This window comes from Pelmatolapia mariae, linkage group LG1, assembly GCF_036321145.2.
Source record: "Pelmatolapia mariae isolate MD_Pm_ZW linkage group LG1, Pm_UMD_F_2, whole genome shotgun sequence".
NCBI classification, from domain to species: Eukaryota; Metazoa; Chordata; class Actinopteri; order Cichliformes; family Cichlidae; genus Pelmatolapia; species Pelmatolapia mariae.
Genome location: NC_086227.1, coordinates 5,501,143 through 5,522,605, shown reverse-complemented (window position 1 = coordinate 5,522,605; position 21,463 = coordinate 5,501,143). Strand labels below are relative to the sequence as shown.

The window sequence follows — 21,463 nt, the reverse complement described above, 5'->3', positions numbered from 1 at the left end:
TTTGTAAGAACCAAAATAGGACTGACAGATGATAACTGTGAGACAGTGGGAAGGAAATATTCCCTTTAGCAGGAAGAAGGCTCAGGGAGTTACCCGTTGGGAGTGAGGGGAAAGAGAAAAGCAGAAGCACACAAAATAAAAGGCTCCTATGCATGAGAGTCAGCGTTTAAAAGGAATGAATAATAATTAAATAAAGAGTGAAGAAGATGAGTGAAGCAGAAACAATGCCCTAACTATATGCTTTAGCAAAAAAGAAAGTTTTAAGCCTAGTCTAAAAAAAAAAAACAGAGGGTGTCTGTCTCCCAAATCCAAACTGGGAGCTGTTTCCACAGAGGAGAGGTCTGAAAACTGAAGGCTTTTCTTCCTCCCATTCTACTTTTAAATATCCTAAGAACCACAAGTAAGCCTGCAGTCTTTTCTCACTCTTTTTTGATTACAGTACTATGAAGTCTTTAAGATAGGATGGGCCCTGATTATGCAAGTAGGATTTTAAAATCAATTCTGCAAAGGGATGTTTGCAAATTTAGAGATATACCACAAATTCAGCAAAATCATCCAACTTTTCAGCTTTTCAGGGAGTTTTTAGGAAATCCTGATAATAATTAATTACAGTGGTCCAGTCTAGAAGTAATAAATGCACGAACTAGTTTTTCAGCTTCACTCTGCGGATGTTTTTTTTTATATTAGAGATATTGCACAAATGGAAGAAAGCAGTCCTACATATTTGTTTAATTTACATAAGGACATATCCTGGTCGAATATGATCTCACAGTGTTACTGGAGGCCAAGGTAATGCCATCTAACACAAATATCTGGTCAGACAGGATATTTCTTTGTGACTGTAGTTTAACAATGCCAGGATAATTAATAATAATAACTAATTGGTGTGTCTCATATTGTGTGGGATAGAAACAATTTCATGCTTAAAAACAACTAACCTTTGATTGGATGGTTCACCCTGATTGCCTTTCTGTGTGGCTCTCTGTGTAGCTACAGATGGTGCTGGCATATGAACATGAACTGATGCTAGTTTGGGTCACTTGCAGAAATCTGTATTTTCGTCTTTTGAGGAAATTCGGGAGTAACCTGCTGCAGGGCAGTTCAAAAAATTCTTGGCATGAGACTTATTTTCATTTTACATGATATCTACCTGACTTGGTCTGCTAAAGCTTTTTTTAATTTCACTTTAATGTTGGGATATATTTCTTACACAGAATGAAGACCCAGGTTCACCCCCAAAAACTAGAGCTAAAAGTGTAAGAGGAAGGGATTTCCATGCAAGAAAGGAGCTTTAAAGACCTCCAGATTTTGTCTTTTCAGACACAGTTTGTGATTTTAAAGTTAGCTGACTTTGATTGCAATACAGTATCACTTTGTGTGTGTTGCATGCTGTACTTGGTGCAGTATGCTTACAGCACTGGTAGAGTCTGTTCAACCTATCGATATCATTTTTGCTCATCTGAGTGGCCCCACCCAACATTACATTGCTATTAGGAATGGGCACCATAGTGGGTTGGTTGTTCTTGGAGAAGGCATACCTGAAAACAAGTTAAGTTAATTTTGATTAATTTCATTTTTCTGGTGATTTAGCTCCTCAGTACATCATGGTCTAATCTTTGAAAGCATATTTGCACTGGTTTTACTAAACACTCTTGTATAGGAAGGTATGCACAGACAAGTTATGATTGTGCACAGGCTCTGCCCTGCTAGCAGTATGCTGTAGGGACAGTTGATGGTTTCTTCATGTGAAAATAATAGGAACACCAAAATTCCTAACTTCATACATAGTTTCCTTGGACTTATGTTTAAAAAAACGTATTAAAGTAGCATATGTAAATAAAAGTATGAATTTATTCTTACCTCTCATATTGCATGACAGAGTTGTAGTCATAATGAGTTCCCTGGTTTAGAGTATCAGTCTTATAGAAATTGTACTCCATGTCTGTGAGAATAAGTAGATATGTGTGCATGACGTGTGGGAACTCAAATATCTAACAAATGCACATTTTTATATTATGTATAATCATTTTAATAAAGCATCCATTGAACCTCATCCCATTTAGGGTTATTGTCATGAACTAATTTTAAGCTAAAAACTAAAACTATGTCTTAAAAAGTAAACCAAATCAATGAAAAATGAACTCCACTAACAATAAAAAAAATAACTAAAGATTTAAAGCAATAAAAACATGGTTGAAAGGGCTGCACCCACTCTGGAAATAACTAAAATGCTCTAAGCGGTAAATTGATCAGTAACTATGTAGCACTTGTCTGCTTTAACTAAATGCTCAAAGTGCCTTTTACTATGAGCCTCATTAGCCCATTTACACATGCATTCATAAACAGCTTTATTCTAAAGTTGTATTAATCTTTGTTGACAGATTATGCTATCATCTTTAGTTTTTTTTTTTAATTTTATTTACTGAACTTTAGCTCAGTACAATAAAAGAAAAAAATCTCTCTCAACCTCAATTAGACTATTTCTTTCTCTAGAACTGCTTTGTGCTTTGAACTACTTTAACACAAAATCCAAAATAGCACAGAAAATGGTGATGGTGACTGACCATCAAGGATGTTCTCCCAGTACACCCTGATGTAGTTGTCCCTGTCAGAACGGGTCTGTTCGTGATTGAAGCCTAGGGCATGGAGTAATTCATGCTGGACAGTGCTGTGGTAAAGACAGCCCTGATGGCTTAGAGACACAGTTTGACCACCACTCTGGCGACCCACATAGGAGTAGCAGCTGTTAAAACAGAAAAGTCCAGCAATATTTAGAAATCACAAAAGCCTTTTGCACATGTACATCTGTAAGGCAAGTGTTGCTGTACACACCTCGTAGGACAACGATAATGTATTTGAACATATGATGAATTATGTTGAATCCTTATTGTTTAAACTGGCCAGTAGTCACTCATTGGCTACTTAAAATATTAGTGGTCCCTAAAACATTTGTAATCACTTCCTTTGTAATATAGTGATTTAAGAATGGATTTTCTTTCATTATAAACTAATGAAAGGAGGAGTTGTGATACTTTAAAATGAGAATAGAAAACTTACAATCTCCAGGTAAATTTTTAATCCTACTAACTGCTGTACAAGTGAGGCATGTGGCTCACCGAAGGTGGTAAGAATAAAAAAAATGGTCAGACTCAGAGCTTTACCCATTTCTGGACTCGATGCTCAGCCACTCACGATCGCCATCCTGGTAGGGTCTGAAACGAATGCAGGAAACTGAAGAGAAGGACTCTAGTCCACGAGTGATGATGGCAATCTCACGGGAAGCTGGCAAAACATATGGAATTATGTAGTAAACAAAAAAATGTGAAATAACTAAAAACATGTTGTAGATTCTTCAAAACAGCCACCCTTTGCTTTAATTACTGCTTTGCACACTCTTGGCATTCTCTTGATGAGAGAGGTAGTCACTTAAAATGATTTTCCAACAGTCTTGAAGGAGTTCCAAGAGATGCTGAGCACTTGTTGACCCTTTTGCCTTCACTCTGCGGTCCTCATCCCAAAACATCTCCATTGGGTTTAGCTCAGGTGACTGTGGAAGCCCGGTCATCTGACGCAGCACTCCATCACTCTCCTTCTTGGTCAAATAGCCCTTACACAGCCTGGAAGTACGTTTGGGGTCATTGTTGTGTTGAAAAATAAATGATGGTCTAACTAAATGCAAACCAGATGGGATGACATGTCGCTGCAGGGTGCTGTGGTAGCCATGCTGGTTCAGTGCGCCTTCAATATTGAACAAATTCCCAACAGTGTCACCAGCAAAGCACCCCCACACCATCACACCACCTCATCCATGCTTCACGGTAGGAACCATGCATGTAGAAACCATCCGTTGACCCAAACAAATCTCTTCTGCTTGTTGCTTTTCCTTAGTCGTGGTTTCTTAGCAGCTATTTGACCATAACGGCCTGATTCGTGCAGTCTCCTTTGAACAGTTGATCTAACTCTAACTAGAGGTGTTGTTAACTTGTGATTTCTGAGGCTGATGACTCAGGTGAATTTATCCTCAGCAGAAGAGGTGACTCTTGGTCTTCCTTTCCTGGGGCGGTCCTCATGTGAGCCAGTTTCATCGTACCGTTTGATGATTTTTGCAACTGCACTTGGGGACACATTCAATCTTTTAGGAATTTTCCAGACTGACTGACCAAGGGTTTGCAGCGCTGTCAACAAAGCAAAGGGTGGCTACTTTCAGCAATCTAAAATATAATAAATATTTAGAGTTATTTATTAACTTTTTCTTTGCTACATAATTTCGTATATCTTGCTTCATATATTTGATGTCTTCAGTATGTATCTACAATGCAGAATGTAGTAAAAATAAAGAAAAAACATTAAATGAGAAGGTGTGTCCAACCTTTTAACTGGTGTATATGTGAGGTTATTGATTCAGGAAAGTGCTTATGGTATATTCATGTATTAATTCTTAAAATGAAGGTTAGTTGGTATCAAAGGGCAGAGTCTGAAAGTCATTAGATTTAATACAAATAGAAATGTTATAATAACAAGTCAGGCATCAACACTGTATATAACTTGGCATTGGCCTGTTCCATGATTAAGAAAAAAAAATACTAACAGTAGTGATTGGCAATGTAGTACGGGACATAGACTTTCCCATCACTCCACTTTCCCCACATACAGCCTCTGGAGGTGCAGGGGTCAGCATTTCTGTCAGCTTCAGACTTGATAGCAATGTCACCTCCGATTAATGTAGGCTCATCAATGTCAGGTGCTGTAAGAAAAACAGAGGCATCGCCTTGTCTTCAACGTGCATAATAGCAGTGGTTTATTATAGGTGGCACTGCGGTCATCAGTCATGCAATTCATACATCAGTCATAGCAACTGATGAAAGTTCATATTAGCAGAAATAGGCCACCTATTATGATTTTACTTCTCATGACAAATGACAAAGACCAGATTCAAATGCAAGTGTTAATAAAAAGCAATAAAATGCATTTTTTACTGGAAAAATCACAACATTGTACGTGGCCCCAGTCTAGTGCGTAATTAACATAGCCAGTCCAGAGCCATTTTGCTTGTCTTTTATTAGCACTTGTGATCTGGATCATGTGTCGACCCGAAGCTGCTAAAAAAAAAGCTTCTAAAAAGCTTTTCCCTTTAAACAGGAAAAGCCAAAAGACTATCAAATTACACTAAATCCATGTTGCTAACATCCCCACTTCTGTACCACCAATGCTGCTGCAACAAATATGTGCAAGTATGCTTGCCTGTTCTAAAACAAGTAACCAACTTACTGTAGTTTCTGTTGGCTCTCTCCAGCAGCTGTCCTACAGAGAGCTCTCTGGGTATGTCCTCGCCAGTGCTGGGAATCTCTGCATAAGATAATATATTCACAGTAGATATAATCATTTTGAACACACCAGCTCAGTTGCAGCTGAATAGCTTTTACTTCAAATGGACTGACTGTTGCTTAATTTTCTGTTAATTGATATCCAATAGCACAAAAAGTAGAATTTTAAAAACTGTAATAAATCTTCCCTTACTGGTCACTTTTGAATTATACCACAAAAAGCATTTATTTGTTTCTTACCTTCCTGTACTCAGCCACAGCAACATTACAAAGAACAGACAAAAGAGACATTAGTTTGTAACTGTAACTGAAAACCAAAGGGACATTGGAAAATGAAAACAACTGAAATATACATTTCATAATGAAATAAACACGACTAACAAAACTCTCATTATAAAACTGATACAACACTTTGTACCAATTATTTCTTTAATAGCATTTTTTATTTCAAATGTAATACTTTCTTGCATCAGGGGGAATTTGCCCTACACACAATTTAATTTAACAAGAGAGTGACAAGAGACCAACAGAAAACCAACATGGTTGCAAAAGATTTGTGATATAGACAACATCATTGTGTGTTGTCAAGCAGCATAGCTCATGCACGTTAAAGTACTTAAAATGCAAAATTTCAAAGAAATCAGAAAATTTGCATGTGAATGATGGAGTTTGCGGTGATGACAGAAGACAGGGTTCTTACCTGAAACGCTAATGAGTGAGCGTCTTTCTGTCAAGTTTTATACTGTTCCCTGGCTCGCCAAAGATAACAGGATGTGTCGAAAGGTGCAAACACAAGAGAAAGTGTTATCACTGCAGATGGAAAACTCTGAGTCATTGCAACTTGTGTGAAACTTTGCATCTGTCACAGGTTAAGTGTACATGAATGTCATAAGAGCATGCAGTATTCAGATACATATATATACATCATACACACACATACATATATATATATATATATATATATATATATATATATATATATATATATATATATATATATATATATATATATATGTATGTATGTATGTCTATACTTTTTCTGACATTCTGTAGTGTTTTTCATTTTATTTCATAATGTAAGTAACTAGAAAAAAATAACATTTTGAGAAAACTTTGTGGAGCATACTAATATTCCTAAAAACACATTTTCTTCAAAAGTCTAATAACCCACAGTCTGTATTTATTATATTGTATTTATTAATGTTAATATTAAGAACCTCAATTAACAATATTCACTGAACCTGACCTGGCTTTAATAAATCCTTATAGCATTTTCTCAACAGAATTTTTTTAATTATAGCCCATTCCTAGTGCCAAAAGTTGTCAGCTCAGTTTGTATTCTGTGCTGTCACTGTTTCTATAAAACAGCTGAATGTGAGTCAATTCAGGAAAATAAATTTAAAAAACAAGCAGAAAAGTAGCCTCCGCAAGAGGCTTAACTGGTAGTTGGAATGTTGAACTTACAGGTGAAAAACATGGTTTACCAAGTATGCCATCACCACCCCTACAAACCTGCAACGTCACAAAATACTTCCAGTGCTTTTGACCATGTATGACGAAAATGCTGCAAAGAAATACTATTTTCTCAGCATATATGCATGTAATACCGTTGAAGGTACTGCAAACATAAGTATTTCCACATAGAAATCACTCATAAGTCAACTTCGTATTTATTTATCTTTTTGTGGCACAGAGAGCAGATTTCTCCCATATTAGCTTCTCTTCATCGGCTTCCTGTTAAATACAGATTTGAATTTAAAATCTTTCTCGCTACGTACAAGTTTTTTGAATAATCAGACCCCATCTTATCTTACTTGCTGTTCCTGGACTATTTAAAAGTAGAATGGGAGGCAGAGCCTTCATCATTCAGGCCCCTCTTCTGTGGAAGCAGCTTCCAGGTTGGATTCAGGGGACAGAATACCCTCTGTTACGAAATCAATTTCACCCCGGTTCTTTTTATTCCTCAGGCATCCAGAGACGGCACCGGAACTCAGTAGTCATTTCACAAAACCTTTATTCATCTATATTCATCTTCATTTAAGCATGCATCTTCTAGAAGGGGAGATGTGCCAGGCCGGTGTCCCTCTGCAGATCTTCCACCTCTTTGTTAGTTACAGCCAGCTTTATAGAAGTGACCCCATCATAAAACCCCCATGGTGTGCTGCAACCTCTGTGTCTGTGTGTGTATGCACGAGCACGTGAGTGCCTGTGTGTGCGCGTACCCGTGTGTCTATGTGAGTGCATGTGAGTGACTGTGTGCGCATTCCTGTGTGTAAGTGCATGTGTATATATGTGTATGTACCTTTGCGTACGTGACTTCCTGGGGGTCATAAAAGTCCATCTCCCTTCCAAACCAAAGTTATTCAGTTACAAACTTTGAGACCCCCACCCAGGTATCCCCTGGGGAATTTCCACTCAGCATCAACTTCTCTTTGTCTTACTTTCACAGCTCAAGTGGGGGAGGGTCTCCTAGAAATCTACTCCTATGTTTATGACACACTTAGGCCTTTATTACATCCAGGGCAGTGTCAGTGTCTCTACAATAATTCTACACCCTATCTAACACATTTCTAAACTCCAAAATAGGCTAAACATATCTTCACCTCTCTTCTTTTTCAACATTAATCTTAAAACTTTCCTTTTTTGCTAAAGCATGTAGTCAGTGCTGGATCAGGTGACCCTGAATCCTCCCTTAGTTATGCTGCAATAGGTCTAGACTGATGAGGGATTCCCATGATGCATTGAGTGTTTTTCTTCTCTCACACCTTTCTCACTCACTATGTGTTAATATACCTCTCTCTATTAGTTATTATTAATCCCTGGCTCTTATCCACAGTTTGTCTTTTGTCCTGTCTTCTTCCCCTCATCCCCAACCATCCGCAGATGGCCTGTCCTCCCTAAGCCTGATTCTGCTGAAGGTTTCTTCCTATTTAATTGGAGTTTTTCCTTTCCACTGTCACCCAAGTGCCTGCTAATAGGGGGTCGTCTGATTGTTGGGGTTTCTCTGTATTATTATAGGATCTTTACTGTTACAATATAAAGCACCTTCAGGCAACTGTTGTTACATTAAAACATTTATAAAATTGAATTTAATTGGTTTGTAAATGTTTGGACCACTTTTAGTAAACAGTACTTTATAGCTTTGATACAACATGGTACCCAACTGCATTAAACAGGTAGCACAATTTAGTGATGACTCTAAATTCTTTGCTGGTATTATTGAGTGTTTTCGCTTTATTCTCTGTGTTGTTAATGTGATGGTCTGTCCACTCCACCTCTTCTCCATCCTATGACAGATGGGACATACTCTTGCCTATGCTATCATAGTGTCACTGCACAGGAAGAATGTTCTGGATTGAGGTCTCCCAGTAGGCTAGGGTTTACGTGTGGAGTTTGCATGTTTTCAACATACCTGTGCAGGTCCTCGTGCTCTTTAGGTTAACTGATGATTCTAATTTGTCTGCGGATGCGAGGAGATGAAGTACTCATAGGGTAAAATGTTGCCTATAGTATAAATCCATTTCCATCTATTATTATTGTCAAGCACATGTATTTAGGTGTTTTTGTAAGTGATGGGATATTTTTGACTATTCTTTGCTTTTTGATTCACTTTCTACAGCATGGTTAGACCTAAAAGTAATACAGGCAAATAATTCACTGACATTTCTAAAAAGCAAAAGTAAGAATTACCCTGCATATAAATGTAGAGTTTGATCATCTGTTAGTCTGTCTGAGGAAAAAAACCATTCGCTGTTCTTATCAGTGTGAGATATTCAACATATTGCTGTCAATATAGCCTGACCTTGTCACAGTGAACAAGGCCAGGCATCATATTGACAGCAGTATGTTAACTCTGCAGATTCTATAGTGGGAAATGCCAATTCCATCCACAATTATATCTAATACAATTTTTCAGCAAATTAATTAATACAAAGAAAGCCTGTCCTCACTGTACTTGAGAAATATTCAAGTTGAAAATCTTTACTCACACTGTATAATTTGTTAAGACATAAAACAAATCATCAAGCTGCATTTATTAGTTCCAGGCTTGACTACTGTAATTCAAAAGCTGCAGCAAGAGTACTGACAGGGACTAGAGATTAGTGAGACGACACAAGAAGAAGGCACATAGTTTCAGTGTACTTGGGGAACATCACAGTTCAGCTCAGCCCAGTTGTTTAGTGGCATCCTCCCAATTTAAATATGACTGTTATTTGCAATGGAAATTACACATATTACACATTTTGAAGTAACAAAAAATAGAATTTTAAGTATTTTAAGCACTTTTTTTTCATATGATGTGTTTCATCGTGCCTAATAAGAACACAAACACCAACAGTTACTACACGACTGAAACTCAAACTGAAAAATGAGCAAAAGATTCATTTTCAAACATACTGAGAGCTTTCTTAGCTGAAGTCATGCCTAAATATGGTCACGTCTTTATTGTTGGAGATTTTAACATCCATGTGTGTTGTCCTGATAAACAATGGTTAAAGAGATTCTTTTAATCTTACACAGTGGGTGACTGGACGGACCTACACAAGTATGTGGACATACATTGGACCTTGTTTCAGCCTATGGCCCGCCTCTTTCTAACTTGATAACTTGATGATTTTAGATGCAATGTTTACAGATCATAAGCCTGTGTTATATGACATTGAATTGTCCATGAGGTGTATTAAGAACCACGCTCCTGCATGTGTAACAGGGTCGTAAATCACATCTTGTTATAATTACACAAAATGTGTTCTAAACCCCCAAACCATTCCTTTTATACCTGACTTTTAGGACCTCCAAGCCTGTAGGTATGTTCATTATCAGTTAGAGCCCCTCCTCATTGTTCTTCTTCTTTGGTGCAACCCTATAAATACAGTGTACCCCTTTTGCCTCTCCCCTTTTCTACAATTCCCCTGTGGGAGAGGTTGGTGTCATTTCTTTCCAACACTGTAAAACACACATATAATTCATATTTAGCCACCCTGATGTTTCTGATTGCAATTTTAGTTCAATTATTGTCATTATTATGCCTGTTTTTTGTTAGATGCTATAAATGTGTAGTATGTGTGTGCCACATATGTGTTTTTTTTTTTTTTTTTTTTTTTTTTTTTTAACCTTTATTTAACCAGGAATGTCCCATTGAGATTAAAAACCTCTTTTTCAAGGGAGTCCTGGCCAAGAGGCAGCACATTTCCAAACAAATACATACAAACAAACAAGATTAAAAATTACACAAAACAATTACACATTATTGAGGCAGTCTGTAGGCCTTTGAGTTTAGTTTTAAAAACATTTAAAGACAACAGTTCAGTCAGTTTCCAGTCTTTCTGTAACAGGTTCCACGAAAAAGGCGCAGAGTGGACAAAGGCTTTCTTACCCAACTCTGTGCGGACAAGGGGAACAGACAGCAGCAGCTGATCATTTGAACGCAAGGAGTAAGAACCACTATTTGTCCTTGTGACCAAAGTACAAATATAAGGAGGCAGCAATCCAAGCATAGCTTTGTAAATAAAAGTGTACCAATGCCCCTGTCTTCTAATGGCCAAAGAAGGCCAATTTACTCTTAAGTACAAGTCACAATGATGGGTCAAATATCTACAATTGGTGATAAACCTCAAGGAGGCATGATACACCGTGTCCAACATTAGAAGGCATGAAGAAGAAGCGTTCATATACAGAATGTCACCATAATCTAACACAGATAAAAAGGTTGCAGTGACAAGACGTTTTTTTACTGCAAAGGAAAAACACTGTTTATTACGGAAAAAAAAAACGAAGTTTCAGCCTAAGTTTCTTTACAAGTCTCTCTATATGTGGTTTAAAGGTAAAGGAGTCATCTATCCAGACACCAAGGTATTTATATTCATGAACTATCTCTATGACATTTCCTTCAAGGGTGGACACCACTGGAATAGGCTCTGGGACCTTCTTTGACTTAGAAAACAACATTAGCTTAGTCTTATCAGCATTGAGAACTAATTTTAGCTGGATAAGTGAATGCTGGAAAGCAACAAAGGCTTTCTGTAAGGTTTCAATGGCCTGAGTAAGAGATGATCCATAACAGTAAATAACTGTATCGTCAGCATAAAAATGCAAATTTGTGTCTGAGACATTTTGACCCAAGTCATTGATATATAAAAGAAACAGAAAGGGACCCAAAACTGAGCCCTGTGGCACCCCCTTGTGGACAGCAACAAATTTAGAACAAAGACCTTCAAGTTTAATGCACTGGGTTCTATTATTCAGATAATTTGAGAACCACGCTATTGCATGTTCTGACAATCCAAGGCTGAGCAGTCTGTTTTTTAGGACAGCATGATCAACAGTGTCAAAAGCTTTTGAGAGGTCAATAAAGAGTGACGCACAGTACAATTTCTTATCAAGTGCCATAATAATATCATTTATCACTTTCATAGTGGCAGTGTTGGTACTGTGTTTTTTCCTGAAGCCTGACTGAAATTTAGAAACAATATCATTAGAGTACAAAAACTCCTTCAACTGGTCACAAACTAGAGATTCCATGATTTTGGATAAAACACACAAATTTGATATTGGCCTATAATTAGTCAACACCGATGGATCACCTCCTTTCAACAAAGGCAAGACAAAAGCTGATTTCCAAACCGATGGAATTTCTTTGGTTTTAATTGAAAAATTAAATAGAATTGAAAGTGGTTCTGCAATATAATCCGCTGCCAGCTTCAAAAAATAAGGTTCCATCAAGTCTGGACCAGGAGGTTTTCTGTGATCCAAAGCCTTTAAAGCTTTATGCACTTCATAAACACTAAAGGGTACAAAGTTAAAACGGTCTCCAGAAAACATAGAGAATTTTGGGCAAGAATTTGTTAAAAAAGTTTCTGCAGAATCAAACAAGGAACCCACTGATAAAAAGTGCTCATTAAAGCAATTCAAAATTTCAGTTTTATCATTAATTGAGACTGAGTCTTTTACAACAAATTTAGGAAAGGTTTGAGTCATTTTACTGACAGAAAAAGACTTGATTACTTTCCAAAATTTCTGTGGATCGTTGAGATTCTCAGTGGTGACAGACAAAAAGTATTCGGATTTGGCCTTTTTAATAAGAGAAGTGCATTTATTTCTAAGCTGTTTGAAAACAGACCAATCAGTGGAAGTATCTGTTTGCCTCGCCTTGTCCCATGCTCTATTACGCTTGTGTATGTTATCTGCGAGTGTCTGCGAGAACCAGGGATTTTCTCGGCCTTTAATTCTAACTTTACGTAAGGGGGCATGTTTATTAACAATTTCCATAAAACTTTCCTTAAAATATGTCCAGGCTAACTGTACATCTGGTAATAGTCCGATTTTTTCCCAATTAACTACTGACAAATCATGATGAAAAGCCTGTTCATTGAATTGTTTAAGATTCCTTTTACACACTATGCGCGGCTTATATTTTGGAATTTTAGCATTTCTACAAACAGCAACAACACAGTGATCACTTAGGTCATTACAGAAGACACCAAGCGAAGAGAATTTATGAGGTACATTTGTTAAAACCAAATCAATTAATGTGGACTTTTCAGGGCATTTAAGATTTGGCCTGGTAGGAAGATAGACTAGCTGGGTAAGATTAATTGAATCGCAAAATTCTTTAAATTCACCAGAAGTTGCATTTAGCCAGTCCCAGTTCAAATCTCCAGCCATTAGTAGTTCAGTGTAATTTAATTTAGCCAAAAGATGCTTTAGTGAAGATAATGCCTCTTTTGAAGCAGATGGGGGCCTGTAACACCCAACAATGGTTATCGAAAGAGTATTAGCAATATCTACATTCAAAGCCAAAAACTCCATTTGTTTGCATATCGATTGGGACAGAACAATCGAGGCATTAAATCTTGATTTGACATAAATAGCTACACCGCCTCCTTTTTTTGGCCTATCAGTACGATATACATTGTACCCATATATGTTAATGTCTTCATTAGTAATAGATTTAGTTAACCAAGTTTCAGAAATTATAACAACATCTGCATCTGTAGATTTAACCCAAATTTTGACCATGTCCATCTTCGGTAGTAGGCTGCGCACATTAAGATGAATATATTTGACACCAGACATTATTTTAAAATCAGAAGGAGTCTGGGAATATTGCAGTTCAGGGCCAGGATTTGGTTGCACATTTCCTGACAAAAATAGAAGCAAGACAATCAACAACCTCTGTTTCACCTTTGATTTGGGTTCAGAACTTTGATATGTTGAACCCGAGCTGAAGCCTCCATTAAATGGGCAAATGAAATAAGTATGCAAGACCAGAGTAGACTGAAGTTTAGGGAAGTCTCTGGGCAAAACAGGCATGAAACTAATGTCATGATCCAACTGAGTTGGTAACTGCTCTATTTTTTTCAACAGTATAGAGCATGTGCCTTTTTCAGAATTCTCTTGCAGATAAAGATCATTTTCAGAGGTTCCCCTGCTATGTGTCCATATGCAATTGCTTATCCGAGGGTCCAAAAAGGCCAAGAGGAATATAAAAATAGTAAATACTGCCATCATCCACAATTTTAGTACTTAACAAATTGAACAGTACAGACCTGTGGGTGAAGCAAACCAGTTAGCTCCAGGAAAATGGCACAGGGCCAGACCTAGGCGAATTAACTCCAGAAGGACAGCGCTTGGCCAGGCCTGAGCCGGTTAACTCCTGGAGGACAGTGCAGGGCTAGATCTTGGCCAGTTTGCTCCTGTGGGAAGATGCTGGACCGGGCCTAAGCCAATTAGCTCCTGAAGGACGGTGCAGGGCCAGGCCTAAGCCAGTTAACTCATGGGAGATGGTACAAGGCCGGACCTAAGCCAGTTAGCTCCACAAGGATAATGCGAGGCCAGTCCTAAGCCTGTTAGATCCACAAGGATGGCACAGGGCCAGGCCTAAGCCAATTGGCTCCTGGAGGATGGTGCAGGGCCAGACCTTAGCCAGTTAGCTCCTGGAAGATGGTGTAGAGCCGGGTCTAGGCCAGTTAACTCCAGGAGGACGGTACAGGGCCAGGCTAGGCCTGTTAGCTCCAGAAAGAGGCATCCATCAAATTCCAAAGCATCTACCAACCACACATTTTCCAACAATCCATGCAATATTAACTGTCAGGTTAAGAAATACGTTAAAAAATTGTTAAGAGATACGAAAAAATACGAAAAAATCTTTTAAGAACAACTAATTACAGACAACTGATTTCAGACAGACACATAACGAACAAAGAGCATGCTGCCATCTTGGATTCTCTGTCGTTCTAGGGAACGTGAACGCTAGCATGAATAGATAATTCTTGCTAGCTTGGAAGTTGTGGTGGGTTGAGCTAACCCCCTTCCCCAATGTTTGTATTTGGTCATAGGAGCTGGAGTGGGCAAGCTATTTATTTGGAGGTCTTTCTTTCTTTTACCTTTTATCATCAGGTATGTCGAACTTCGTGTTGTTGTTGTTTTTTTATCTTATGTCAAATATGTTACGTGTAAATTCATACTTTATGTTTAATGTAAAAAATAAACGCCAGCCCTTTTCTACAATTCCCCTGTGGGAGAGGAGCTGGAGTGGGCAAGCTATTTATTTGGAGGTCTTTCTTTCTTTTACCTTTTATCGTCAGGATCAGACACAACGCAGAAACACACCGGTTACACATGGCATTGTCACAGCCACTGCAGCGCAGTTTTCAGTTCTGTTACATCAGACTTAGATAAACTCTGCCTCAGTGTCTTCTGACACAGAGGCGCTCAGCTGCTGGTTCCAGACAACTCAGCTGGATTTCTATAACTCATTGTACCTTGGTATCATTGTCACATCTTCAGCTCGTGGCTGCCACACGGCTTTAAACTGCTACAAGGAGAAGGGACCATATTACTCCTGCTTTATCCTCACTCACTGGCCGCCTGTCACTCCGGTCCTGGACTTGAAGACCACAGGGTACACCACACATCTATCTGCTGCCTGTTGTCAATGATCAATTTCTTTTCAAGTTCTTTTCATCTTTTTTTGATAAGTTAAATATTTGTTTATTAAAAATCTTAATTGAGTTCATAAAGAGACTAGCAAGTACAATAGTAAAGAGCTGTTTCTGCTCTTACTTAGATCTGTGGTTATTAGTAAGATTATTGTTCAATGTCTTAATGAACAGTGAACAAAAGCTCTGATCAAATGCGGATGAGGTACTGGCTGTTATGTTATTTTCTTTTCAGTGAACCCACCCCCCGACTTCCGGATAGGCCATGAGAGGGTGAAGACGCGTGTGCCAGCGGCTCCTGCACTTGATTTGATGAAATTGCGATAATCATCAAAGTAATACATTTTTCTCTTACAAAGTAATACAGGGGTTGTGACGAGTTCATTCTTCTCCAAATGCCACCAAAAAAACCAAACCCGAAGCAAGTGGCGACCGAAACGACCGACTTTGGCGAGGCCTCGGCTGAAAATGACGGCGTTAAAACCGGCACGCCAGCCATTTCCGCATTTGAGGAGTATACACAAGGTAACAAACAAGTGCTGTCAGTGATTGCTTCTTTGGACACCAAGATAACTCAAATGAAAGCAGACATTTGTGATACCCTGCGCGGGGAAATTGCAACACTGAGGGCTGAAAATGATGAGGCCATCTCAGCTTTGAGAACCGTAATGGAAAACCACAATGTCCAGCTGAAAGATTTATCAGAATCGGCGACAAATACTTCAAACTCCGTGGTGAAATTAGAAGAAAAAGTCAAACAACTTTCTAACAAAGTGGAACAATTGTCTGAAAAATGCATTGACCTGGAAGGGCGTTCAAAGAGGAACAATATCAGGATAGCCGGGGTACCTGAAGGCAGAGAAAATGGACAGCATGTTAGAGATTTTGTGGCAAAGCTGTTACGAGATCTATTGGTCCTGGATGAAACTCCGCTGTTGGACCGAGCACACAGAGCCCTGCGAGCGACCCCAGAAGATGAAGCCCCGCCACAACACTTGATCGCGAGGATACATTACTACCACACCATGGAAGAAATACTACGAAAAGTTTCTACCAGAAAGAATCTGAAGCTCGGAGATATTCGCGTTCAGATTTTCCGCGATCTACCTCAGGCAGTGGTAGATCGCGAAGCAGGTTTCTTACTCCAGTAAGAAACCTGCTTCGGGACCAACCCGGAGTCAAATATGGACTTCTATACCCTGCCAAACTCAGGGTGACATACAACGGTACGGAGCTGGTGTTTACGGATCCTAACGAAGCACGCCGCTACGCACAAGAAAAATTTGGATCTTAAAAAGGACGGCATAAGGTAGATAAACCAGAGCTCAGCCTCTGGCCCAGTGACACGTATTTACTTTGATGTAAAGAGACTATAACTTGTTATGGAGCTACGTTGGATAGAGGAAGTTTTGAGATAAAGTATTTTGGTAAGCTTAGTTTTTGTTACAGCATCCCTTTAGATTTTTTGTTTTTGTTTTTGTTTTTGTTTTTGTTTTCATTCAGGAATGCACGGATGGGGATGCATCGCTTACGTATTTGTCTTATTTTGTTATGGTTATACATGGGTAGGGTGGTGGGGGGCGATGGTTGGGGCCCATATCTTGACTGCATAAGTATGGAAAGTACTAGAATTAAGCCGGCTTAATTTATTCAAATGCAAGACAATGGAAATGTAAAGAATGTGGATTTAACCTTTTGTACATGGAATGTGAAAGGTGTAAATGAGCCTGTTAAGAGAGGCAAAGTGTTATCACACTTGAAATCTCTTAAAGCGGATATTATTTTTTTACAAGAAACTCATCTGAAAAATGCGGCTCACAACAAACTTAGGTGTAGATGGATTAAACAGGTGTATTATTCAACATTTTCCGCTAAAACTAGAGGGGTAGCTATATTAATTAAGAAAGATACCCCGTTCAAGCATACTTCCACCATAGCTGACAAGAATGGTAGATATGTATTAGTGACCGGGGAGCTGCACGCTACTCCGATTACCCTACTGAACATCTATGGGCCTACCATGATGATCCAGAGTTCTACAGAAAGGTTTTCAGCTTAATTCCGGATATACCTAATGGTAATTTAATAATTGGAGGCGATTTTAACTTAGTGTTAGACCCATACTTAGATAAATCCCTTTCCAAAAGAACTACATCATGTAAAGGTAGCAACTTTATCAAAACATACATGAACAATATGAACATCTGTGATGTGTGGAGAACTTTAAATCCATCAGGTAGAGAGTATTCCTTCCACTCTCCTGTACATAACAGTTATTCAAGGATTGACTATTTTTTGGTGGATGGAAAAATGCTCTCCCTAGTTCGTAATGTAACCTACCACAATATTATTATTTCTGATCATTGCCCTGCCACCTGCTCCTTCGCACTTAGTAATCTCACCAAAGCATACAGGAATTGGAGATTCGACCCACAACTACTGAGCGACTTAAAATTTCAACAGTATATAAGTTCTCAGACCTCTTTATTCTTCGATATAAACGATAATGCCGAGACCTCACCGGATATAAATGGTAAATGGCCTGTATTTATATAGCGCCTTACTAGTCCCTAAGGACCCCAAAGCGCTTTACATATCCAGACATCCACACACACATTCACACACTGGTGATGGCAAGCTACATAGTAGCCACAGCCACCCTGGGGCGCACTGACAGAGGCGAGGCTGCCGAACACTGGCGCCACCGGGCCCTCTGACCACCACCAGTAGGCAACGGGTGAAGTGTCTTGCCCAAGGACACAACGACCGAGACTGTCCAAGCTGGGGCTCGAACTGGCAACCTTCCGATTACAAGGTGAACTCCCAACTCTTGAGCCACGATTGCCCCGTATATTATGGGAAACGTTTAAAGCTTATATTAGGGGGTCCATAATATCATATCAAGCCTCACGGAATAAAAATAATAAACTAGAACAGTTAAAATTAGAAAAAACAATCCATGATTTGGACGCTAACAATGCAAAGGCTCCCTCTTTAGATAAGTACAACACTATTTGTGCATTAAAATATAAATTAAACCAGATATTAACTAGCAATATTAATAGAGAGTTCATTTTTGTAAGACAGAAGTATTTTGAATTTGGGGATAAGCCACACAAGTTGTTAGCTAGACAACTACAGAAGTTAGAAAATGACAGAATGATTCACAAAATTAGATCACGTAATGGAAACCTGGTCACATCACATAAAGATATCAATGATAACTTTAGACAGTTTTATGAATCTCTTTATACCTCTCATCCCACTGCAGGGCCTAAAGATATGCAGGATTTTTTAGATAAGTGTGATCTTCCTGTGTTAGATCAGGTGAATCGCAATATTTTGAATGCCAAGATTACAACCGAAGAAATTACTAAATCTATTGGTTTATTAAAAAATGACAAGAGTCCAGGCCCAGATGGGTTAGGGAATGAATTCTACAAACACTTCAAGATTAAACTTGCTCCATATCTATTTAAACTGTACAACCATGCATACAAAGTGGGCACTCTACCACCAACATTGAATGAAGCAATTATTACAGTACTCCCAAAAAAAGGTAAAGTCTTGGAGGAAGTGGGATCATACAGACCTATTTCTTTATTAAACTCAGATAAAAAAATCCTGGCTAAAATACTAGCGAGTAGACTTAATACGGTAATAGATAAACTGGTACATCCAGATCAAACAGGCTTCATACCAGATAGGAGTTCTTTTAATAATCTCAGACGTTTATTTAATATAATTTATTCCCCCAAGGTGCAACAGGACCTACTTATACTTAGCTTAGATGCCGAAAAGGCATTTGATCATGTGGAGTGGTCCTATCTTTTTGCTGTTTTAGAGAAATTTCAACTGGGACAAGATTTCATTTCCTGGATAAAACTACTCTACAAGAACCCCACAGCCAGAATTCTTACAAATCAAACATTATCAACTCAGTTTAAGCTCAGCAGAGGGACAAGACAGGGATGTGTTCTTAGTCCATAATTGTTTGCTCTGGCTCTGGAACCCCTGGCACAGACAATTCGAACTCACCCTGAGATACATGGTTATGACATAGCATACACTTCTAATACTATATCGCTTTATGCTGACGACATTTTACTATACATAACAAAACCCCTAACTTCCGTCCCAGCAATCCTCTCCGTTATTGACAAATTTGGTACCTTCGCCGGCTACAAGATCAACTGGGGAAAAAGTGAAGTGTTGCCCATCAAATTCAAAAGCAAAGAATGGCTTACATCTCTCCCATTTAAAATAACTTACGAAAAAATTACATATTTGGGCATCACAATAACAAAAAGATACAGTTCCCTAGTGAAAGAAAATTTTCTCCCTCTACTGGAGAAGCTTAAAAACAACATCCAGTATTGGAGGACACTCCCTATCTCAGTGATAGGGAGAGTGAACTCAATAAGAATGGTATTTCTCCCGTAGTATTTGTATTTGGTCCAAAATATTCCAATTTTCTTGCCCAAATCTTTTTTCAAAAAGTTGGACGCCATCATTATGCCGTTTATATGGAACTACAAAACACATAGAATAAAAAAAGACCACTTATGTAAACACGGATCCCTTGGAGGACTTACACTACCCAATTTCATGCATTACTATTGGGCATCAAATTTAAGAATAATTTCCCTTTTATTGGATGATACAGCGTTACTCCCCCATGGCCTGCAGATGGAGCGGGAGGATTGCCTTCCTTATTGTTTTGGTGGAATATTACTCTCTCCTACTCCCTTGACAAACGCACACTATAATTCGAACCCAGTGATTCACACCACCTTGCGAATCTGGAGACAAATAATTAAGCACTTTAAACTGAAAACACTATCAATGTGTACACCTGTTACAGCTAACCCCTCTTTCCTTCCATCATGTGCAGACGGAGCTTTCAACGTGTGGCAGGAATTGGGAATTTGTAAACTAAAAGACTTATACTCAAAGGATACCTTCATGTCATTTCAACAATTAAAAGATAGATTTGGATTACCGCATAGCCATTTTTTTTAGATATCTTCAACTACGAAATTATATCCGCACATATCTGCCGCAGTTTGAAAACATGCCGTCTGACACTTTGGATAGATGCCTTAGTGATAGACGGGGGTTTGAACAGAGAATTTCATTATTCTATAACTCAATACAGCAGATGAGTATACCTTCAACTTTTTCAATCAAAGAGGAGTGGGAAAAGGAATTTGGGATCCCCCTATCAGAAGATTTTTGGCATGAGGTCTTACGCAACATAAACACCCCTTTTATTAATTCCCGTCACTGTTTAATTCAGTACAAAATTGTACACAGGTTACATTACTCAAGGGAAAGACTTCACAAAATGTACCCAGACTGCTCCCCCCTCTGTGAAAAATGTATGATACATTATGGAAACCTGTTACATAGTTTTGCACTTTGTCCAAGGCTTCAGGGTTTTTGGTGTGACATTTTTACCTACTTGTCTAATATTTTTAAGAGTAAGATTGAGCCAAATCCGATAGTAATTATCTTTGGGATCTCCAAAGAAACACAAAATTTACAACACTCTCAAAAAAGGTTTATGTCATATGCATTGATTATTGCAAAGAAACTGATCCTGCAGCTTTGGAAAGGCAAAGAGGCTCCTGTATTAAAGATGTGGCTTACAGAACTTACAAATACTCTTCACCTTGAAAAAATAAGATTCACTATGAATGGTAATGTAAAAGACTTTGAACTAATCTGGCACCCTTTACTTGCATACCTTGGGAAAATATAAACTTTTTTTCTGGCAGTCGGGGGATTGGGGCCCATAGTGGGTGGTTTTGTTGTTTGTTTGTTTTTTATTCTCTTCCTTTTGTTGTTTGTTTATTTGTCTGTCTTGTTAGCTTAGAGAAAAAGGAGGCATAAGTTCTATCAATTTGTAACAACCATGATACTTGCTCCTAATAAAAGATATTTGAAACAGGTTTCATGGGCTCTTATATTTTTTTCCATAGATTTTTAATTAGATGCAGGTCAGGTGGTTGGCTTGGCCATTCTAGCAGCTTTATTTCTTTCTCTGAAACTAATTGAGGTTGTTCTTGGCTTTGTGTTTGGTATCACTGTCTTGCTCAAACATTGATCCTCATTTCATCTTCATCATCCCAGTAGATGGCAGCAGATCTTTATGCAGAATATCTCTGTCCTTTCCTCCAAACTTCACTATTGGTA

General features: G+C 38.4%; 1 protein-coding gene across 2 annotated transcripts; it reads right to left on the bottom strand.

Moving 5' to 3' along the window:
* Positions 1–1,275: 1,275 nt before the first annotated feature.
* On the bottom strand, positions 1,276–12,067 carry LOC134630605 (hatching enzyme 1.2-like). Of its 2 annotated transcripts, none has more exons than XM_063478072.1 (7): positions 11,931–12,067; positions 5,269–5,311; positions 4,589–4,744; positions 3,162–3,282; positions 2,565–2,743; positions 1,861–1,942; positions 1,276–1,538 (listed from the first exon to the last, which is right to left on the bottom strand). In XM_063478072.1, the coding sequence occupies exons 1-7, from the start codon at positions 12,042–12,044 to the stop codon at positions 1,292–1,294; spliced, it is 942 nt and encodes a 313-aa protein (XP_063334142.1). In that variant the 5' UTR covers positions 12,045–12,067; the 3' UTR covers positions 1,276–1,291. The 2 variants fall into 2 exon arrangements, with proteins under 2 accessions (XP_063334142.1, XP_063334233.1); XM_063478163.1 differs by lacking the exon at positions 11,931–12,067 and adding an exon at positions 5,827–5,865 and having other exon boundaries at positions 5,269–5,371.
* Between the last annotated feature and the right edge of the window lie 9,396 nt (positions 12,068–21,463).

Excerpts from the sequence above, each read along its gene's own strand:
- LOC134630605 (XM_063478072.1), bottom strand. The coding sequence starts at position 12,044 with ATGGAACCTTATTTTTTGAAGCTGGCAGCGGATTATATTGCAGAACCA. Across the intron at positions 5,312-11,930 it reads CGGTTTGGAAATCAGCTTTT|CTCTCTGTAGGACAGCTGCT; the intron begins GTCTTGCCTTTG and ends ATACCCAGAGAG. Across the intron at positions 2,744-3,161 it reads AGCATCGAGTCCAGAAATGG|CTGCTACTCCTATGTGGGTC; the intron begins GTAAAGCTCTGA and ends CTGTTTTAACAG.